Source organism: Artemia franciscana, chromosome 17 (genome assembly GCF_032884065.1).
Source record: "Artemia franciscana chromosome 17, ASM3288406v1, whole genome shotgun sequence".
Classification (NCBI taxonomy): Eukaryota; Metazoa; Arthropoda; class Branchiopoda; order Anostraca; family Artemiidae; genus Artemia; species Artemia franciscana.
The window spans coordinates 29,031,817-29,053,929 of NC_088879.1; the positions used below are offsets into that span (position 1 = coordinate 29,031,817).

The 22,113-nt window shown below is 35.7% G+C and overlaps 1 protein-coding gene across 3 annotated transcripts in view; it reads right to left on the reverse strand.

The window, feature by feature from the left end:
- Positions 1–22,113, reverse strand: part of LOC136038117 (glycine receptor subunit alpha-2-like) — a 121,027-nt gene that overhangs the window by 72,438 nt on the left and 26,476 nt on the right. For all 3 annotated transcript variants that reach the window (XM_065721137.1, XM_065721138.1, XM_065721139.1), the window contains exons 3-5: positions 14,296–14,363; positions 5,408–5,631; positions 2,918–3,000 (exon numbers count right to left, since the gene is read on the reverse strand). In XM_065721137.1, the coding sequence (XP_065577209.1) occupies positions 2,918–3,000; positions 5,408–5,631; positions 14,296–14,363 (375 nt within the window). The remainder of the gene's footprint in view (positions 1–2,917; positions 3,001–5,407; positions 5,632–14,295; positions 14,364–22,113) is intronic.

Here is a 22,113-nt window from a genome sequence, read left to right on the forward strand (position 1 = left end):
TAATTGTGTAAAAGGTGTTGTATAAAGAAAACATTATTCATTTGTACAAAATATGCCCAGAGAACCCCCCCCCCCCAAAAAAAAAAAAAACAAATTGGTAGTCATTCAGTTCCACCATTTCAGGAAAATCTAGGGAGGGAGATTATATTTTTTCATTTTTGAATGAGGATACGAAAGAAAAAACAAGGTTGAGTAAACATATTAAAACAGGGGGTATTGGCGACTTTTCTATTTGGATAAATAGTTGACTGATCCATCCAAATCCAGCTCCTCATCTTTTTTACGGCCCTGATCATGAGATAAATTAGTCTTTTATTTCCCATTGTCGATTGCGGATAAATTCTTCATACGCCCAAATGCCGAGAAAAATCGTTCATTATTAGTGATGATCATAAGTAAAGTAGTAACTAGCTTCATCAGTTTTAGTGCCACGGGATAGCCAATTGGGAGGTCGGATAAAATTTTTATTCCTCGGCATAGGTCCATTTTTAAAGTGTCACATTTTAAAAGATGCAAGTTTGCAAGAAACAGATGGGATTCTATGGCATAATCATCAACTTCTTGAATCACTTGATAAAGAAACATTACCCTTTCAACTTTCAAAATTCAAGATAATTTGAACTTGATGGGTAGAAGGCTGAAAAAGCGTCGAGCAGAAGCATATTTTGCGTGAAACTTCGGTCCATCTCGTTCGTGAAGTTGTCTATCACCTCGAAGTACAGAAACTTACCAGAGTCTGAAGTTGCGTTAACCAGTTTTTGAATTTGAAACTTTCTTTGAGACAAGGGGACATGGCTTGACTTCTCTTGCTCCGAGCACTGGTTTTGGATTTTGGAGACTTTGATTTCTGGATATCATGTAAAGCCAAGAATTCGGCTGTGTTTTTGCTGAACTTTTATTTGTTATCATTTCTGAGATTTTGAAGTGTTTCGTATATCCTAGAAATCAGAGCAAATATCAGCCAACTATATATCACCCAACTTTCCGTTTAAAGTTGTTCTTAAAAACGATTTACGATGACTAACACTGTTTCTATTATGTACAAAGTTGATAAAAAAGAGGCCGAGTTGATTTTTTCCAGTAGTCTTTTTTCTTCGTACGCTGTCCGAACTATCAGAGACTGAGGCTAGTACAGGAATAATGCAATCAAATATGGCCTTCACCCTGGAAATAGAGTGGCATGCGTAAAACCAGCGAGTCTCGACAGTCCTCTCAAGCTCCAAGACTTTTTCATCGCTAATGCACTGCACTTCCACAAACAGTTCGTGTCAAGTATAGCTGCATGAAATAAATACGTAAAGTCTTTGCACCACAGATATAAGTTCCAAAAATTCACTGATGGTTTTAAGGCAATCAGTCAAAAGCTGGTGAAAACCAGGGTGATCAGTCAAAACTCCGTTAGATACATCATGCTGTCATAATATTGAACAACCCTCAAAATCAAATTTACAAAAAAGCTTTTCTATAATTCCAAAAATCAAGGTAGATAAGCTTTCGGCGTCTGATATTTGCATGCGGTAGCAGTCAATTAGCCGTTCCACTACTATTCTACTTGAAATGTAACTGAGTAGGATCTCTAATTGTTCTTTTCTAGAAACATGTTTTCTCTCGTCAACAAGAATAGTCGTAATTAGCTCATTTTACTTCTGAAATTAAGCCTTGCCGCAAGGCATTTCCTGTCAGTGTAACTGCTTTGTTTTGGTACTGATGACTGCAATAGTGACCTTTTATTTGTGCTGTAACTTGGTCTTGAGTTGTTTTCGTCTTTAGATATTTACTGCATCAGCTCAAGGAAGTTGCCCGAGTTTTCAGATGTTTCTGATTCGTCCTGGCCCCTCAAAGGAAGACCCTGGTGACTAAGCAAGTAAATAGCCCCGAAAATGTACTTCACATTATCTCTATTTTGAATGCAGATCACTCTTTGGGTTTGGGGATGCAGATCACTCTTTCATGTTGACCTGGGTCATTTACTAATCCACTCGTTTCTGATGGACTGTCGCAGATAGGGGAGCTCATGTCCAGAAACCTGACACTTTGAGCACTGAGATTGTTACCATTTTTTTTGCGCTGAAGTTTCTTCATTTATCTCTCAAAACAAGGTTGTCTGCTATCGGTATATTTAGGATTACCAAGGAAAAGGACCGAAGAAACATTTCAAAACAAAGTCATTGAAAAGTAACTGTAAAAAGCAATAATAAGAAAAGTAAAAGTGCTATTTAATGGCTCTGAAAAAACAAAAGCACGAGGATGAGCAATACAAGTGATCGGTCGGTCAGTCTCACTACTTCAAGATAGCCCATAGCTAAAATGCAAAAATAGGTATTATTAGAGGCATACAAGTAACAAGCATACAATAGAAGTAACAAGGTATTTTTTCTAAATCTAGGGGACCAACCCCCTGCCTTGACCCCTATTGGAACTACTGTGGCTTTTTAAGTTTCGTTTAGGTGAATACACGTAAAATTTTTAATAACAAAATTTATACTCAACAGGGGAGCATGAGGATGTTAAGAATGCGTAGGTGGGGCATGGCCCAAAATTGACTGAGAGCCCGTGTTCTACAGAGAAAAATAACCCCACCTTTTAATGTTAAGTTGACCTATGTTACAGGGGGAACTATGGCTGAATGACAATTCTGTACAGACAAGAAAATACAATTTCACAGAAAGAGGAAGGATACAATTAGTAAAAATAGTAATGTAATGCACAAAGGGTACAATGAAATAAAATTTTAGAAAATAAAGCCGTGATTGGTTCTTCAATGAAAAATATTAAGGTATTAAAAAGAATAAGACATTTTTATTCACAGTATTCAGTTCCTGCAGTATCAGTTTTTAAGAGGTGTTAGATGCCTTCTGCGTTAATATTAGAATTGTTGATTCCATTTAAGATTAAAGAACTCGAGGGATACACTTACAGCTAGCTATTTCCATTGTGCATACTTGGTGGTCAACAGGAAATTTCGTTAAATCCATCATACAAGAAAAGATTAATCTCATCCTGCAAAATTAGAGAAATTAAAAACCTTATCTATGTTTTATTTTTTTTTATTTAAGCAATCGACCATAAAACACATAACAAAGAAGTTTATCCAATAAATCCAAATACAATCAAATTAATAACTATGGATCCACTTATTTTTTCACGTCTACAGGCATACCTGCATAAAACAATATAACTGTGTGGTATAAAAACAGCCATGCATAAGAACGGTGCAGGGGTATCATTTCATCTTTTCATTTTCCTATAGAAGAACTGCCTTTTGCTTTTTAACAAATTCCCTCCTAGAATTAATTTTCATTCACATGCATTTAGGATAGACATCGAATAGACGCTAATGAAGATAACAGTCAATTATTAAGAATCAACTCGGATGCTTAATCTGAAACATAGTCTAAAATAGTGATTTAAATAGTGCTCTGAAATATGCGGAAGACCTAAAGCAGATTGAAATGCATAAAATTAGAAAAAGCTTTGTTTTTCAAATAAATAGAGAAGAGGAGATATCAACTCCAACGGTCCCCGGTTATACTTATGATCGCAGTACATCGATGAATCTTTAGTGGGATACGAAGTCATAATGTAGATGATGAAAAAAATACATCGATAAAACTGAAAAAAATAGCCTATTGTTTAATTTCCTATTTTGATGTAGATACATCACGGGTGTAACGGATTATCAACTCCTCATTCCAAATTGGAAATTTTTAAAAACTATTCTTTCTAATTTTCTCCATTCAGACAAAAATAATAAAATATCATTTTTCATCTAGTCTAGCACTTCAAAGTATCATTGTTTCTATTTGTGTTATTTTTGTCATAATTGGTACTGCTACGTTGTTGCTATGACCATCCATAAAATATCAGTTTCTCCTTCTCCTTTCTCTGGATGCTAAGAGTTCACCGAGAGACATACTTTGAACGCTTATTGCGTATGAATGTGTCAAGAATCTCTAAACATAGTCTCTCATTGAGAGCCACGGGGCTCTAGTCATTAACCCCAGCCTAAGCTATTTAAGATAAAGTTTAACTTGAGTTTAATCAGAATTAATAAGTATTTCCTATTACAATTTTACTGAGTCTTTTTTTTTTACTATGGATGACGGACAGGATGGCTTGAAAGGCAATATGTAAACTAGGCCAATGCAATCTCAAATTGACTATGTTCATTGCAGTTTGATAAGTTCTTAGTAACGAATAGTCAAATTTTGTCGGCAAAAGCAAGGACTCGAGGTATTAAAGAAAAAACGAGTGAATGAGATTTGGCTTTGGAAGGGAGTCGAGACTTTTGGAGAGGAGGTAAAAATAAAAGAACCAATAAAATCGTAAATCGTATAGAAGAAACGACATTACTTTCCAGACCGTTCCAGACATCTTGTGAGTCCTTGACCAAGGAAACTAGGAAACCAACACTTTTATTCATTTTCTCTTAGATAAAGTATAATGCTTTAATCACATGGTTCTATCACGTAAACAATTTACTGCCAAAATTTTTCACCAAGATTAAAGCTCAAGCTTTCACCCTTTTACCATCTATTTCCCGCTAACATACCCTGATGCTTCTGATAACGGATTCTTTTCTCCCCCTTTCCAAAAACAAGCTGTTACTGTTACAACAGTAGTTTGGATGGGTATTTTAAACTTGATTCATATACTTGTATTTTGAAAAAAGCTTAAATATAGACTAATTTTGTACTTATTTTATTTGAGAAAAGATAATCTGGGGTGGAGCATAAACATAAACTTTGCATACAGTTGTAGGGAAGAGAGTGTTCCCTAATATTTAAGCCAAATATGTTTCAACGTTGTGATGGATTCGTAGTAGTAACAGGAGACAGAATTTCTTAGAGCTTGTAAAAATTCAAAAAAAACTCTTGAAGGTGAAAAAGCTTAAACTGTTTCCCTTTGGAATGACAGTTTGAAGAGATCACCCATTGATTGTGTGTCATATTTTATTTTGAATTCTATTAATAAATAGCTTTCAACTAGTTTTGACTATTTGAATGTCTGACAAGCAATTTTCAAGAAATGAATATGATGAGTTTTAAAAATTGTTTTTAAAAATATATGAATTTTTTTGTAGTTTGTTGTTTGTTGGAGGATTTTATTCTTGGGAGAGATAGCAGGACAAAAACACAAGGTTTTCTACAGGTCTAGGATGCCTGGAAAATACTTGGAATTCCTGAAATAAGGCCAAACATTAGATAATAATTGACTACTGCTAAGACATTCTTAACAGGTTATCACAAATTTTCTAGGATTAGTGGGATATAACCCTCGGAAATCTATGATGATTATTATATGATAGTTGTATGTTTTAGTGAAACAAACTTTAAATAATTTTATTTTAAGTAATTTAAAAAGTTTAAAAAAATTCACTGATAGGTATGAAATAGAGTAAACTCACCTTAGTAAATACTTAATTCTCCCATTTTTTTCAATCCGCACCATTACATTGGGAATCGTTACAAACTGAAATTCCCCCACTCTCGCATTGGGGAAATAAGCTTCCGGTTTCCAAATTCGTTTTACTAAATCAGCATCACTCAAACTAATAGGCTTACTAATTGCAGGACTGTCAAATCTCGGATCATGCCATGATTGCATAAGATATAAATCCACTTCATAATCCTAAAAATTGAATGAATTATCGTGTACCCTAGTGTTTCCATTTATCTTCTCTCAAATTAGCAACGGAAAATCCCTTTTTCAGTTCCTCTGAACTGCTAACCATACATTAAACAATTTCATTCAATTCCAGGAAAGTCTCCTTTCTATGCTGTTCCCCTGACAAAATCACAATACATACAAAACTTATGAGTAATCTGTTTATCGCGAACAGTATTTAATTCCAAAAAAAGCCTATCCTCTAGCCAGAAAATTTTTAAATTCCTTAGACTAAAAATGAGAGCATTAGTGGTTATCCAGGTTACTGTGGTACCGAGCAACCTAGTAAGAGACGAATAGTCCAATACTAAGACATTTGATTGCCCAGAACTCCTGAAAATAGCGTCAGATCAAAACAGGAAGTACACTATTAGAACCACCTTGATTGATACCCCCTATAAACAAGACTTTCGGTCTGTTGGCCTGAATAACAAGGAAAATCTATTGGTCTAAATACAAGAAAAGTGGTTGTAACCACGATATTCTGCATCGACAGCATCTTTGTTTTTTCAGATAGCGGGGCACTGGAAAATTAAAGAGAGCCGTTTAATTACTCATTTTAAAGGCAATTGATGTGGTTAAAAACCTTTTGTAATTAAACAAATATAATTTTTAAAGTTAAATCAGTTTTTACGAAAAACTGTATTTTTCTATAACATTGTAGTAGCTTATGTTGTTAACATCAGGAATTTGTCAAGTCCACGTGCTTTTGTAATCACGTCCAATCCTACAAAATATGATAGCCCATAACTCCTGAAAATACTTTCAGATCAAAACAAGAAGTATACAATTATAAAACTGCCTTGTCTGGAACCCCTATCTAGGAAACTTACGATTCCTTGGCTTCAGTAACGAGGAAAATCTATTGGCTTGTAAAACAAGTTAAGTTGATTGTACGATATTCTCCATCTACAGCATCTTTGTTATTTATTTTTTTTCTTTTGCTTAGATCGTGGGGCACTGGAACACTGTAGAGAACTATTAACAGCTAATTTTAAAGGCAATTGATGTGGTTAAAAGCCTCGCACTATTAAAAAATTATAATTCAGAATGAACGTTAGCTCATAGTAACTGAAATATTAACTGATAGTAGTAGCTTTGTCTTTAGTGGCAGTACAATTATCGGTAAACTCTTCTAGGGTATGGTGAAATATTTGACTTACTTAGCTGCTTGAGTGTCTGAAATTCGTCTCTTACTATAAAACTAATAAAAATCCACCGGCCTTTTTCTGTTTGTAATTTTATAGTAACTGGTATATTAGAATGGGGTTGCAGTGGTAGCTAGCATGCTAGTAAGATACGATCACGTCCAATACTAAGAAATCCTGGTTGTATTCTTCTTTAAGAAGATGAAACTGCAGCAGTTTTTGATATATTATCAGCATGTGGTATCCCGGATAAAGCCAAAAATGAGGAAATTCAAGAATATCCTAGAGCAGCCCGCAGATTTTTTTTCAAGCAATGCTATATCAAAGAACGAGCTACAGCCTGTAGCAATAGGACTACAAAGGACAGCCAAAAACTGCCGGTACAACTAAACAAAATATTGCAGGCAGATTGAAACAAGCAGCTGCAGATACAGGTAAAGAAACAGATGCAGGTGCAGCTACGCCAACAGCTACAGGTACTACTAATCCCGGTTGCAGCAGTAGCTAGCAAACTAGTAAGATAGTCCATTTATAATGAACTGTATAGATTTCTTATGTAATTAGTTTTCCCTGCAGCAGTTGGTTTAGTTCACATTAAATTTGGACTATGTAAGTTTCATAGGATATACATGAAACCCAGTAAAGACAGAACTGCGGCACATATTGACTAAAGGTTAAATAATAAAAGCATCATTTGAAAAGTTACTTGTCCGTGGAATAGTGCCATACTGAAGCTCGTCTCTTACTATTCCAACTAAGAAGAAGCCATAGGCGTTTCCCCTTTTGTAATCCGGGTTGTAAGTACATGAATGACATAAGAAGCTGCCATTAGCCCTTATAGTTCGAAAGAAGATTTTTATCTAGCCAGTCGTTTCTCCCTTCTTTAACTGGAAGTAGTCAACTACAGCTGGTTTTTTCACTGTTGAAGTATTTGGTGCGGTGTCACATATCTAATTATTTCTTAATTTCTATAGTTTGTCAACAAATCTATCCTCTAATTAGTTCCTTATTTCGAAAATTAAACAAGCCATGCCCTTTCCTGAAGTCTTCTTGTCTGTTCAAGAAGCTAACTTGCCTATTCAGCTTTAGTCCGAGACTAGATATTTTGGGTTAAGGAGACAAAAGTTAAGCCTCCCATATGCAATGAAAAATTCCAAGATTGCACATGCTGTGAGAATTATGGATTTGTGCTTCCTTTACTTTGTACTTTCAAGGTTATAAGTCATGAATATACTTTGTTAGCTGACCAATTTGTGTAGTTAAGTGTCCAATAGTTCCAGCCGTTAATATTAATTTTTAAACGAATTATCAGGTTCATGACAACCTAACTTGCTTACGTTTTACTTGACAATTGTCAAGACGAACATCTGGAAACGTTACAATGAAATGAAAGTGAAGAAATACAATCATGTTTTCTCAGTTACCACGGATTAACACATATAGAACAAACAGTAGCCTTCGCATGAACAATCACATTTCATGTGTACCCATAACCCTTTTTTATATCAGAAGAAAGAATAAAACCCCCTGTAGTCACAGAGCTCGTAGCCTCAGACATATATTATTAATATATATATATAAAAATAAGTTGTTTGTGTGTTATGTCTGTTACACTTTGTCTGTTACGTCAGATTATATCTTCTATATATATAAAAATAAGTTGTATGTATTTTCGTGTTGAGGGTTTAAATGTAAAAACTGTTATCGCATGGCATTCAGGTACAGCCCAGTCGATGATTATAGTAGATGTGTTCGAATCGGGACTATGTCAAAAATTTGTCCCTACTGCAATGCCTTGAAATTTAATGGTGAAACAATGGGAATGTGTTGCGCCTCAGGGAAAGTTAAACTTCCTCTACTGGCTGCACCCTTAGAGCCATTGAAGACTTTGATTACTGGAACTACGTCAGAATCTAAGCGTTTGTGCCCAAATCGAAAATCAAGATCAATTTATGCCTACTTTCAAAGAAAAAGGGCAAATTTATCATAGAGCAGGGTCCCTTCTACCATTCTCAGGCGAGAATCATAAATTTTTACAATTGTAATTCATGAGTGAAAGAAATTCTGAATTGAATACACGTTGCGAAATTTCTCCCAACGTTGAAAGGACAATCGTTTCCCAATTGCAACATCTTTTCCATGAAAACAATAGTTTAGTGCGTCTGTTCAAAACAGCCATCGATTGGATGCCTACTGATACGCATAAAATAGTTATTTCCGCTGAAAAAACGCCTCCTGGCCAACATGTGCGTAGATACAATGCTCCAACTATCGACGAAGTGGCAATCGTTATGGTCGGTGATCAGTTTTTACCTCGAGATATTATTCTTCATAAGCGAAACGCTCAGTTGGTAAGAATTGCTGAAACTCATCGATGCTACGATGCCCTACAATATCCTATTATTTTTTGGGATGGAGCCGACGGCTATCACTTTAATATTAAATTGATGAATCCAGCCACTAACAAAGAAATGAATAAGAAATTCAGTGCAATGCATTATTATTCCTATAGACTAATGATTTGGCAGGATGAAGACAATTATATTTTAAAATGCCGTCAATTGTTTCACCAATACGTTGTTGATAAGTATGCAAAAATTGAATCAGAACGTTTGCTATATATCCGTCTGAATCACACCAAGCTCCATTCTGAACAATACATTCATTTGCGAGATGCAGTTGTAAATGACGGTAATACCACAAACGTTGGAAGATTAACGATTTTACCTTCGTCATATGCTGGCAGTCCCCGTCATATGCATGAATATGCTCAAGATGCTATTGCGTATGTTCGTCTCTATGGTCGTCCAGATTTATTCATTACATTTACATGTAATCAATCTTGGGACAAGATACAGCAGCTTTTACTTCAAGGACAATCGGCGGTTCATAGACATGACATTATGGCCCGTGTCTTCCGGCAAAAGTTGAAATCACTGATAAACTACATAGTAAAACTTGAAGTGTTTGGGTCAGTGCGATGCTGGATGTACTCAGTGGAATGGCAAAAACGAGGTTTGCCACACGCACATATACTAATCTGGCTACATAACTTCTAACGAAATTGATGATGTGATTTCCGCTGAAATACCTGATGAAAATGTCGATAAGGGGTTATATGATATTGTTGTAAAAAATATGAAACATGGACCTTGCGGTGCACTGAATGAAAATTCACCATGTATGGCCAAAGGAAGGTGCACGAAGCAATATACTCGACTTTTAGTATCCAACACAATTACTGGCAATGATGGTTACCCACAATATAGAAGAAGATCTACTGAAGATGGCGGTAAAACAGCAATAATAAAGAAGCGTAACGGTACCACCATCGAAGTAGATAACCAGTGGGTTGTTCCATATTCCCCATTATTATCAAAAACATTTAATGCACACATAAACGTTGAATACTGTAACTCCGTAAAGGCAATCAAATACATATGTAAATAGGTCAACAAAGGCAGTGACAAGGCAATTTTCGGCTTGCAGTCCGAAATCAAAGATATCGACGAAATCGTACAATATCAAGCTGGAAGATACATAAGCAGTAATGAAGCTGTTTGGCGAATTCTTTCATTTCCGATACATGAACGTAGTCCAGCTGTTGTTCACTTAGTGGTACATTTACAGAATGGTCAACATGTTTATCTTTCGGAATCCAACGTGCAACAAAGACCCCTGAATCCACCGGATACAAAGTTAACTGCTTTCTTTTCGCTATGCAAAAATGATTCTTTTGTAAAAAACTGCTGTATACTGAAGTGCCTTCGTATTACACGTGGAATACTAAAAATAAAATATTTGAACGTCGAAAACAGGGTAAGTCAGTCGACGGCCAACTTACCATCTTCAAAGATACCACGATAGGAAGACTCTACACCGTTCACCCCAATCAACATGAATGCTTCTTTCTACGCTTGCTTTTGGTGAATGTACCCGGTCCAACGTCCTTTGAGTATTTGAGAACTTTAAATGGTACTATACATGACACTTACCGTAGTGCATGCCAAGCTCTGAATTTATTGGAGAATGACCAACACAGGGATAACTGCATCAACGACTCGGGCGAAACGTCAACTCCAAGTCAAATTCGTGCATTGTTTGGCATCATACTAACAACTTGCTCTCCATCAGCTCCTACAGAGTTATGGGAAAAATATAAATCAAGAATATCCGAAGATATACTCCATCAAAAACGGTTAGAAACGTCAGATATGACTTTTGATTTTACGTCAGAAATTTATAACTACACTTTAGTTATTATAGAAGCTTTGTGCATATGCATGGCAAACAAACCTCTTCAGGATTTGGGAATGCCTTCACCTAATCGTACCGCTGCTATTTCGACAAGTGTAGAATTGGATCGTGAACAAAGTTACAATACGAGTGATCTATTGTCGTATGTACAAAATAACATTTCCAAGTTAACGTCGGAACGAAAAGACATTTATGATACGATAATGCATTGTGTCGATAACAACGTTGGAGAAATTTTCTTTTTGGATGCGCCAGGAGGTACTGGTAAAACATTTGTGATAAAACTGATTCTGGCATCAATTCGATCAAAAAATGATATAGCGTTGGCAATTGCGTCGTCCAGAATAGCCGCAACATTGCTGCCTGGTGGAAGAACTGCTCATTCCGCTTTGAAATTGCCTCTGAATTTGCATTCTACAGAAACTCCCGCGTGCAATATTTCCAAATCATCTGGGATGGGTAAAGTATTGCAGCAATGCAAACTTATTATTTGTGACAAATGCACAATGGCACACAAAAAATCGCTCGAGGCTCTGGATTAATGTTTGAAAGATTTGCGAGGGAATTCGAAACCCTTTGGCAGCACATTAATATTGCTTGCGGGAGATTTCAGGCAAACACTACCTATAATACCTAGATCAACCCCTGCAGACGAAATTAATGCTTGCCTGAAAAATTCTAATTTATGGGCACACGTAAAAACATTAAAACTAACTACAAATATGCGTGTCCGATCGCAAAACGATGACTCTGGTCAAACATTTTCAGATCAATGGCTGGCAATTGGAAACAAAAAGCTCCCAGTAGACTCAATATCAGGACGTATACAACTACCTGCTGAATTCTGTAATTTAGTGACGTCCAAAAATGAATTGATTGAAAAAGTATTTCCGAATATTCTAAACAATTATAAAAATAATAAATGACTAAGTGAAAGAGCCATTCTTGCACCCAAAAATATAGACGTCCACGAAATCAACAATATTGTTTTGACCAAGATTCGAGACCAGGCAGTCCTTTACAAGTCAGTCGGCACAGTTTTGGAACCAATTGAGGCGGTTAATTATCCATCTGAACTTTTAAATTCCGTGGATCTTTCAGGGTTTCCACCACAAGTGCTACAACTAAAAATAGGCGTACCAATAATATTGTTACGTAACATAAACCCACCAAAGCTTTGCAATAGCATGCGACTTGCCATAAAAAAAACAATGGAAAACGTAATAGAGGCCACAATCTTGACAGGGCCTTTTGAGGGTGAGGCTGTTTTTATTCCTCGCATTCCCATGATTCCAACGGATCTGCCTTTTCAATTTAAAAGATTGCAATTCCCAATTCGATTAGCATTTGCAATCACCATCAACAAAGCTCAAGGTTAATCATTAGAAAAATGTGGTATAGATCTTAATACTGATTGTTTTTCCCATGGACAATTGTACGTTGCATGTTCGAGGGTCGGTAAACCTGACAGTTTATTTATATGCAGCGACAATTGGACAGCGAAGAATGTTGTATATTCGCAAGTTTTACGCAGTTAATTTGTATTGTATCTATCTATCTATCTATCTATATAAAAACTAGTTGTGTGTATGCATGATTGTTTGTTTGTAAGAAGAGTGTTTGCATATGACTTCATTATTAGTACATAAGGCTTTGTATATGCACAGACAATGGGAAAGCCAAGAATGTTGTATATTCGCAAGTTTTACGTAGTTCAAAACACATATATAAATCTATCTATATTCATAGGTGGTACACAGGGACACAACTACAATGGCACGTAAAGACTTGCGCGCGCGGGGGGGCTTGGGGGGGGGGCGAAGCGCCCCCACCAACTAGGTGTTAGGGTGGCGCGAAGCGCCACCCCAACAGCTAGTCTATATATATAAAAATAAGTTGTCTGTGTGTGTGTGGGTCTGTCTGTCGGGTGACGTCATGTTTTTGTGTCGACTGACGTCATGTTTTCAACTGACGAAATTACAGACCGGGACATCGGGACACAAATGACGACCGGGACACCGGCACATAGGGAATATAAATGACGACGCTCAAAGAGAAAGCGACCGGGACAAAGGGAATGTTCGATTAGCAATCACCATCAACAAAGCACCGGGACGCAAATGACGACCAGGACACAGGGAGTATAAATGACGACCAGGACATAAGTAAAAAAAAACTAAAAAAACTAAAAAAAAGGTAAAAACTACAAAAAAACTAAAAAGAAAAGAAAACTAAAAACTAATAAAAAAACTGAAAAAGCTAAAAAACTAAAAAAACTAAAAAAGAAAAAAAATAAAAAAGGAAAAAAAAATGAAAAATAAAGGAGAAAAACAAAACTATATATATATATATATATATATATATATATATATATATATATATATATATATATATATATATATATATATATCTATATATATAAAAATAAGTTGTCTGTGTGTGTGTGGGTCTGTCTGTCGGGTGACGTCATGTTTGTGTGTCGACTGACGTCATGTTTTCAACTGACGAAATTACAGACCGGAACATCGGGACACAAATGACTACCGGGACACCGTCACATAGGGAATATAAATGACGACACTCAAAGAGAAAGTGACCGGGACAAAAGGAATGTTCGATTAGCAATTACCATCAACAAAGCACCGGGACACAAATGACGACCGGGACACACGGAGTATACATGATTACCAGGAAATAAGTAAAAAAAAACTAAAAAAACTAAAAAAAGGTAAAAACTACAAAAAAACTAAAAAGAAAAAAAAACTAATAAAAAAACTAAAAAAGCTAAAAAACTAAAAAAACTAAAAAGAAAAAAAATGAAAAAAATGAAAAATAAAGGAGAAAAACAAAACTAAAAAAACGAATGTATATACAGACCGGGACACCGGGATACAAATGACGACCGGGACACAGGGAATAAAAATTTTAGCTTTCAGAGCTTGTTACCGCTATTTCAGAACTCTAGTTAAAAGCAACAGCTGGTTATCAAACAATCCTTTAGGATCAGTGGATTCCAAGGGAATGAAACAAGTTGAGGCCAATCTTAAAGTTTACATTAGCATGTAAACACACTGCTTCTAGAAGCAATAGAACAAGAGCATATTTAAAATTCCAAGTAATAATACTTCCTCTGACTACTTTTTTGTTTACCTGTTGCTGTAGTTAGGAAATTCTGTTTAAAAACTATAAGTAAAAAAAAAAATTAAACATTGGAACCACTAACCATTCGTGTAGGACTGATGGAGCCGAAACTTCGAACGTAAAAACCAATCTCTACTCTTGTTGGATAATCTAAAAGAAAAAAAGGCAGCGATTATACATTAATTTCGCAACTAAAGTGCAATTTCAAATAAAAATAGTCACGGAAATATTGTAATATTTAAAGATAAACCACTAAACTACTCTATTGAGTAGACTTTTACAGAGAATTCATTTATCTTTAACAATTAATAAATATAAACGTTATAGGAAAGACGGATTCCCTTGCCTAGAGGAATAATAATACGAAAAATACTTACAACAGTAGATACAGCCACCCACGTGCTTTTGTCGTTAATGTGGTTCTTAAGATTCTATATAATGTACGTAGTGTACTACTCAATACTCCAGGGGGAACTTCACTAGCATAGCCGACTACTATCCAAAACTAGAGCATTGACCCAGATACATGACCATACTAAAAGATACCTCATTAGCATAATCTAGCCGGCGTCTCAATTTTGAATACCTGTCATAACATGATTAACAAAGAAAATTGAAATACTTGTTTTGACGATTTAATTATAGGAATATTATTTTTTATTTGCATTCAGTGAAATTGGTATTGTCACATACGCTTGGATATAGTAGAATGGCGAAGATATGTTTTCCATTGGATCAATTACTATGACTTTTTTTTTACAGGGAACTTATGGTCATCGAAGTCCCACCTCCGAGGGGCTCCAACACCCTCCCACCAAACTTTTTGGCATCCGTTTTTTGTACCTAGAATTTTCGGGCTTGGAATTTTGGGACTTGGGGGCTTGGAAATTTGTTGGAATGGTGAACATGTTTGTTCGAATTTTTTTTATGCGGCTCCCCTAGTGGTACTCTATGGCTGGTTATCGACACTAACTAGTTAATTATATGTTTTCAATCAGTATTTTATATACATTGGAATGATAAACACTTGAATCATATTTAAAAAAGCGGAGATGAATATTCCAAGAAAGTATATGCATATGATAAAGTTATCGTTGCGTTGAATGCTAACAAAGACAAATATTTCAGTTATGAGACAAGCACTATTAGATCTTATTTGAAATGTATGCAAGGCTTGTCATGACACTGAGATATTAAATTCCTTTGGAGCACTGAAAAGATTCAGCTCTTGTGATGGTGGATATGCGAGAGTAGCGCCTCCAGAGAAGTTAGTGGGCCACTCATAGATAATGCAAGCCTGAAACTAAAAGCTGACCATGAAGATTAACTTCTTGGTAAATGGTTCTGGTCACACATTACCCGTTGAGAGATCTTATTGCCATGTTTCTGGTATTAGCATTCAAATGAAAACAAAGGAAAAAGAAATGCCTACTGCTGCACCAATGACGTAATCTGTATCTTGTCTATGTGTCAAAACTGCAAATCATTTAAAAATAATGTGGTAATAGACAGTGAAATTGAAAGCAAATGAAAATGACATTGGCAGATAGTATAACAACGGGTATGAAGGTATATTGATGGAAAAATGAAACGCATATGAACATCACTACTGCCATAGATTGTACACCAACAGACATAGTCAATGGACACAATAATACCAATGATGAAATATGGGATGTGATTGTAGCTGAAACCCTGTTAAAACTCAGGCATGACCCCAAAATGGAAGAGGTGTCATGTCAACAGAAAACAATAAGAAGTATTTTATGGAATGGATTCAAAGCGTTTATTTTTATTTTTATGACGATATTCTACATGTCGTTATTTCAATAAAAATATGTTATGCATTACTTTTTCATGTTTCCATTACATTTCAAGGTACGCTAGCAAGTAGAACATTTAGAATGTTATTAAAAAGTCGGAAATGTACAAATACACACAGACAAGCAAACGCTTGCTCAAACACACATGTACAGAGAGAGAGAGAGAGAGAGAGAGAGAGAGAGAGAGAGAGAGAGAGAGAGAGAGAGAGAGAGAGAGAGAGAGGAGAGAGAGAGGAGAGAGAGAGAGAGAGAGAGAGAGAGAGAGAGAGAGAGAGAGAGAGAGAGAGAGAGAGAGAGACGTGTGTTTTGTACCGTGTGTTTGTGTGTTAACGTGAGTTTGTATGTTCTCTATCTTTCTCTTTCTTTCTCTCTCTCTCTCTCTTTCTCTCTCTCGCTCACTCTCTTTGTCTGTACCTGTGTATCTGGGCGATTGTTTGCTTGTTTATGTGGATTTTGGAAAAAAAATCCAGCTTATCTCTCTTAGGCTTTGGTAAAAGCCTGGTAACCTATCTCCTATTCTAATATGCACCCTATGAGCCCGCTAGTGGTATCTGTGTCTCTAAAAATTCCTTTTCTTACATCTCCGACAATTTAATAAACATTCTAAACATTCGACTTGGTAGCGTACCCTGAAAAATAATGTAAACATAACAAAGTAAAGTATAAAATACTTCTATTGAAATAAAGACATGTAGAATATCATCATAAAAATAAAAATGAATGCTTTGAATCCATTCTAAAAAATACTTCATTATGTTTTCCCTTGACATTCCAGTTATTCTATTTTGGTGTCATATCTGAGTCTTAACATGATTTCAGCTACAATCACATCACAAATTTCATCATTGGTACTATTGGGTTCATTGACTATGTCTATTGGTGTACGATCAATGGTAGCAATAATGTTCACACGCGCTTCATTTTTTTCATCTATTTACCTTTATACCTCATTCTTATGCTGTCATCCCCTGCCATTTTTATTTTGATTTCAATTTTACTTTCTATTACCACATTATTTTACAATGTTTACAGTTTTGGCACATAGACAAGATAGGGATTACGACATTGGTGCAGCAGTAGGAATTTCTTTTCCCTTTGTTTTCATTTGATTGCTAATACCATAACGATGGCAATAGGATCTGTCAGCAGGTAACGTGTTACCAGAACTATTTGCAAGCAGTCAACCCTCATCGTCAACTATTAGTTTCAGGCTTGCATTATCTTTGAGTACTAACTTCTCTGGAAATGCTATTGTCGCATACCCACCATCATCAAGAGATGAATCTTTTTGATGCTCCAAAGGAATTTAATCTCTCTCTGTCATCAACCATCCATGTCATATCCACCATTATCAAGAGTTAATCTTTTCGATGCTCCAAAGGAATTTAGTCTCTCACTGTAATGACAAAGCGTGCATACTTTTCGAATAAGATCCCCATTAATACTTGTCTCATAATTCAAATTTGTGTCTATGTCAGCGTTCAATGCAAAAGTAAATTTATAATGTGAACATACTTTCTTGGAATATTCATCTCCAATTTTTTCAAAATATGATGCAAGTGTTTATCGTTCCAATGTACAAAAAATACTGATAAAAACATAGAAAAAACTAGGTAGTGTCGACGATCAATCATAGAGTACTACTGGGGCAGCCACATAAAAAAACACAAAAGAACATGTTCACCAGTCCAAAAATTCCAAAAGTCCAAAAATACCTAAAACCAAAAATTCTAAGTCCAAAAAAGAGGGGCCAAAGAGTTTGGCGGATGGGTGTTGGGTATCTCTTGGAAGCAGGACATGGATGACCATAAGTTCCCTCTAAAAAAAGCCATAGCAATTGATTCATTGGAGAGCACAACTTCGCTGGCCTACTATACCCAAGCGCATGTCATAATACCAATTTTATTCAATCCAAATAAAAAAATATTAATGTAATTAAGCCATTAAAACACGTATTTCAATTTTCTTTGTTCGGACTGATATTTGAAAATGAGATATTTGAGTATGGTCATGTAATTTGGTCAGTGTTCAATGTTAGGATAGTAACCAGCTATGCTAATATGTCTGGCCCTGGAATATTTTGTAGTACACTTCTAATAAAGTTGTGTTTTATTTTTGTTTTTGGCGAAGTAATAAAATATCAGAATCTGAGCCTAAATCTACAGGGACTTGAAAACTATATCTGTTTGTTAGGCTGAAATATACAAAAAGGCCTTACGATATACGAACACCTATGTAAGATTATTTCAGAAACAGAACTTAAAAAGGTAGAATGGTCTACTTTAAAGGTTGAGACAAATCTAACGTAGTGAAGCGGTGATTTAGACTGATGGACGTTTCTTATTTATAGACAACTATAAAGAGGTGCTAGTAATAATCTAAGGTTACTTGAAACTATCAGAAATATCCCTCATTGGCTGCAGAGCCTGACAACAACCCGTTCTGTCATGCATTTTGAACCCTGCTATTGTAAGGGCACTAGTGGAAGGAGGATCGAAAATAATTCAAAGGTGCAACCAAAACTTTAATTTAGATTTAACTTGTTTTACATCAGGATCAATATTCGATAAAGGTTTTGTAGTCTAGGAAAACTGTGAAAAAAGGGGGTCAATCTAAAACAAATTGCTATACAAATGATTCTTTGACTACCCGAACAAAAAAATATGTGCTGATTCCGAATCCGGAAAATTTGCCGCTCTAGCTCTTTCACAAATTTGAGTTTTTTTAAGGTTGAATTTGATGTTGAGGCAAAAAATGCTGATTGAGTAAATACCAGCAAATGTGACTAGATTTCTATACTCTATTTTGCTGATGAACACGAAACTAAATGTTTGAAATCAAAAGAATTGTTAGGGAATTGTTAGAGAGAGAGTGAGGTTGGAAGAGATGTTCAGCCTACAGGTGTATATTAAACTTGGCCTATGGCAAAACATTTGCAGCCTCGCACCTTGGTAACACCCAAGACTGGGTCCAGGTAAAGTCCAGTATTCTTGGAACCTTAGGGATCGTACCCGTCGTGTAGCATAACCTAATTATTTCTATAGCTGAAGATTAGCTAATAGTTGGAAGTTACAAACACTTACCAGCTATAATATGGTTTATGAAGATTATGGTTTTAACGCTGTATTCGACGTATCAAATAAATATAGACTAAGTGATCTCTTTAGCTATGGCAGCTTCTTCGGCACCAGCCGACAAATTTGGCTAAACACAAGATTCAACGCAAATCTTAAGCAATCGTATGATATCTTTTTCAGCAGCGATATTCCTCCAGTACCTACTCTACAGGCTGAGGTACGAAAAAAGGGACAAATGGTAAGACTCGTATTTTCAAGATAAATAATTGTTTCTTTTCTCAAAAGCCAGTTTTAAGTTTCATCTGACGTCAAGATAGAACACTACGCGATTTTTTGTTGAAAGAAAGGACATAGATAGTGCAACTACAGTTTCAAATAGAATCACCAACTCATGTTAAGAGGCAGTTCTGCCGCAAATATCTAGGAAAAAATATCTCATTACCATATGATCAAAATTTTGGAAGGAAATTTTAGAAACACTGGAAATGTGGTCAACAAAAACAAAGACCATTGTAGTCCAAATTTCAATGTGAGGACGCCAGATCGTGTTTAAGGCGTCAGACACCAATTAAAATAGTTACTTCACAAGTCTCTCAGACAGTTGTCACTCCAAGTAGGTATTTCTGGATGGCCTTCGCGAAGAATTGTCTACAGGAATTTAATACTATTTCTATACAAACAGCAGATTCTTTAAGCCCAAACTCAACTAAACAAGTCCAACCACTGGAAGTATGGACAGACAATCTGCGATCGTATTGAGAACGGGAATAATTTCCAAGTGACTGATTAACTACCGATTTTGCCTTGAATATGTGATGCTTGAGTCTCTTGCCTGGTTGCAACAAAACATGGGCTTACCACTTTTTATTTTTAACAAAAACAAAATTGTCTAGCCACAAAGAAACTTAATCATTTTTAAAGAAAGTCAAAAGTGAATTTAAACATAGAATAAATAGTAATTAGATAACTAGATATCTTGCATAAAACGAGCGAAAATCGCTACTTCTGAAAACTTGTCGTAAATCACGCATGAATTGCAGTAGCGAAGCAAGACAAACTAGAGGCAGGCATAATTTATCACAAATAAAGGCGGAGTTACCCCCTCCCCCTTCCCAGCTAGACTTAAAACAACAGAATTTCATTAAAACTCAGTGACAACCAATTAGATTGCTTCAATTGAAAGTTTTATTTTGCTTGTTTCTTACTCTAAATATAAGAAATGAATAAAAAAAGGTAAAGGATGCGGTACTAGACCCTTTAGTTCCGAACCAGGGGTGGTGATCTCTGTCTCAAAGCCCTTCAGCCAGGAAGTGCAATGGGGGGGATGAGGGCCAGCCATCCTGTGCTTTTGCACACCCTTCCTGTTTACCTTCCCCAGATTTCTCCAGGTACCCATTTACAGCTGGGTCGACTCTAGCTGAGCTTCCAGAGTCACGTCACTAACCCCCGTCCCAAACCAGGAATGTGGGTACACTAGGATTCAAACCCGTGTCCTCTCGGACAACGGATCCTAAATTGAGAAAGGAATAGATTTAAGAGGATGACAAAAGTGATGAAAATAAAGTCTTATTAGAATATTAAAACTAATTTATTTGTTACAAGCTGTTTTCGACACATTCTAACAATACATTAATGTTGTATTACCGTCCATAGCCCCCCTGAATAGATGAAGTGCCATTTATGTTCTACTGAAACATAGTAATTTAAATTGAAAATTTTATTTAGGAAATTGATTTTCTGTACATTTGAAAGGAAGAGATCGCTGATGAAAATTTGATATATGCTAGACTAATAATTAGATTTGTAATAAGTAAGTCTGGGAAATCCGTACGAACCATTTCAAGGGAAATCAAGGAATATTCGGTGACAAGTATTTTGATTTAGGACAGTAATGCTAGATGTTTGAAGATTCTAAATTCATTATCAAATGTCTTTCCTCAATAATCACTGATTAACATAAGTTGTACGAGGTAAAGCATATCTGTAAGCGTAAGTTGGGTGGGGGGGAGTGTGCCAAGGATTCTCAGGCATATATTTTGATTCTAGACAATTGTATTTTAATATCGGCTCCACATATGTAATCAGCAAGCTCTCAAAAATCTCTAAAAACAACTTTGGTGGAAATCAAACATCGTTTGAGATATATGCATTTAGAATATTTGGATTTAGCTGTATACTATCATATAAGGCATTCTAATGATTGCCACAGTATTAAGGACCTTTCCCTAAATAATCCCTGAATTATAATAAATTGAAATAGGAACAACATACCAAGAGAATTTGAATTCGCTCAGGGAATTTGAAAGGAAGCAGATTTGAATAATATTTTTTTTCATCATTTTGAAAAAATTTGATATTGGGTTTTCACTCTACACTGACAACACTGTAAAACGTATCTTGCAAAACTTATCTTGTCCCTTTGTATAAATTTTGTATAACTCATCTTTGTATAACTCATCTTTTGTCCCTTTGTATAACTCATCTTGTCCCTTTAATAAATTATTTATCTTATTACTGTCTTTATGAATGAATAGTGAAATGGCCGAACAAATCTTGGCAGTTTAAGATTCAGATTTTGATAATTCAAAAGCACTCATGGGCAAGTACGGACGAAGACGTTTGGGCATATTATAGTCAATATTTTACGGTATAGGTTTTGATCTGACGGAACAAAAAATTTATCAGGTTTACCAGTGTGATTTTCCATATAGGTATTAGACGCACATAAGTGTATGCACGAGAATACGTTTGTGCACCAAAGCATACAAAACCACTTATGATAAAATTTCGATTTATTATTATATAAATTGATTCTCCCGCTTTCTAGGGCTATAATGAAAGAAAGGTTGAGATGGCTTGGCCACGTTCTGCGGATAAAGGGTGACAGATTGCCGAACATTGTCCTTTTTGGCCAGCCATCTGGGGCTACACGGAAAGCAGGTCATCCTCGTCTTGGGTGGGAGGATGTCATTAATAAAGATTAAAAGAAAACGGAAACTT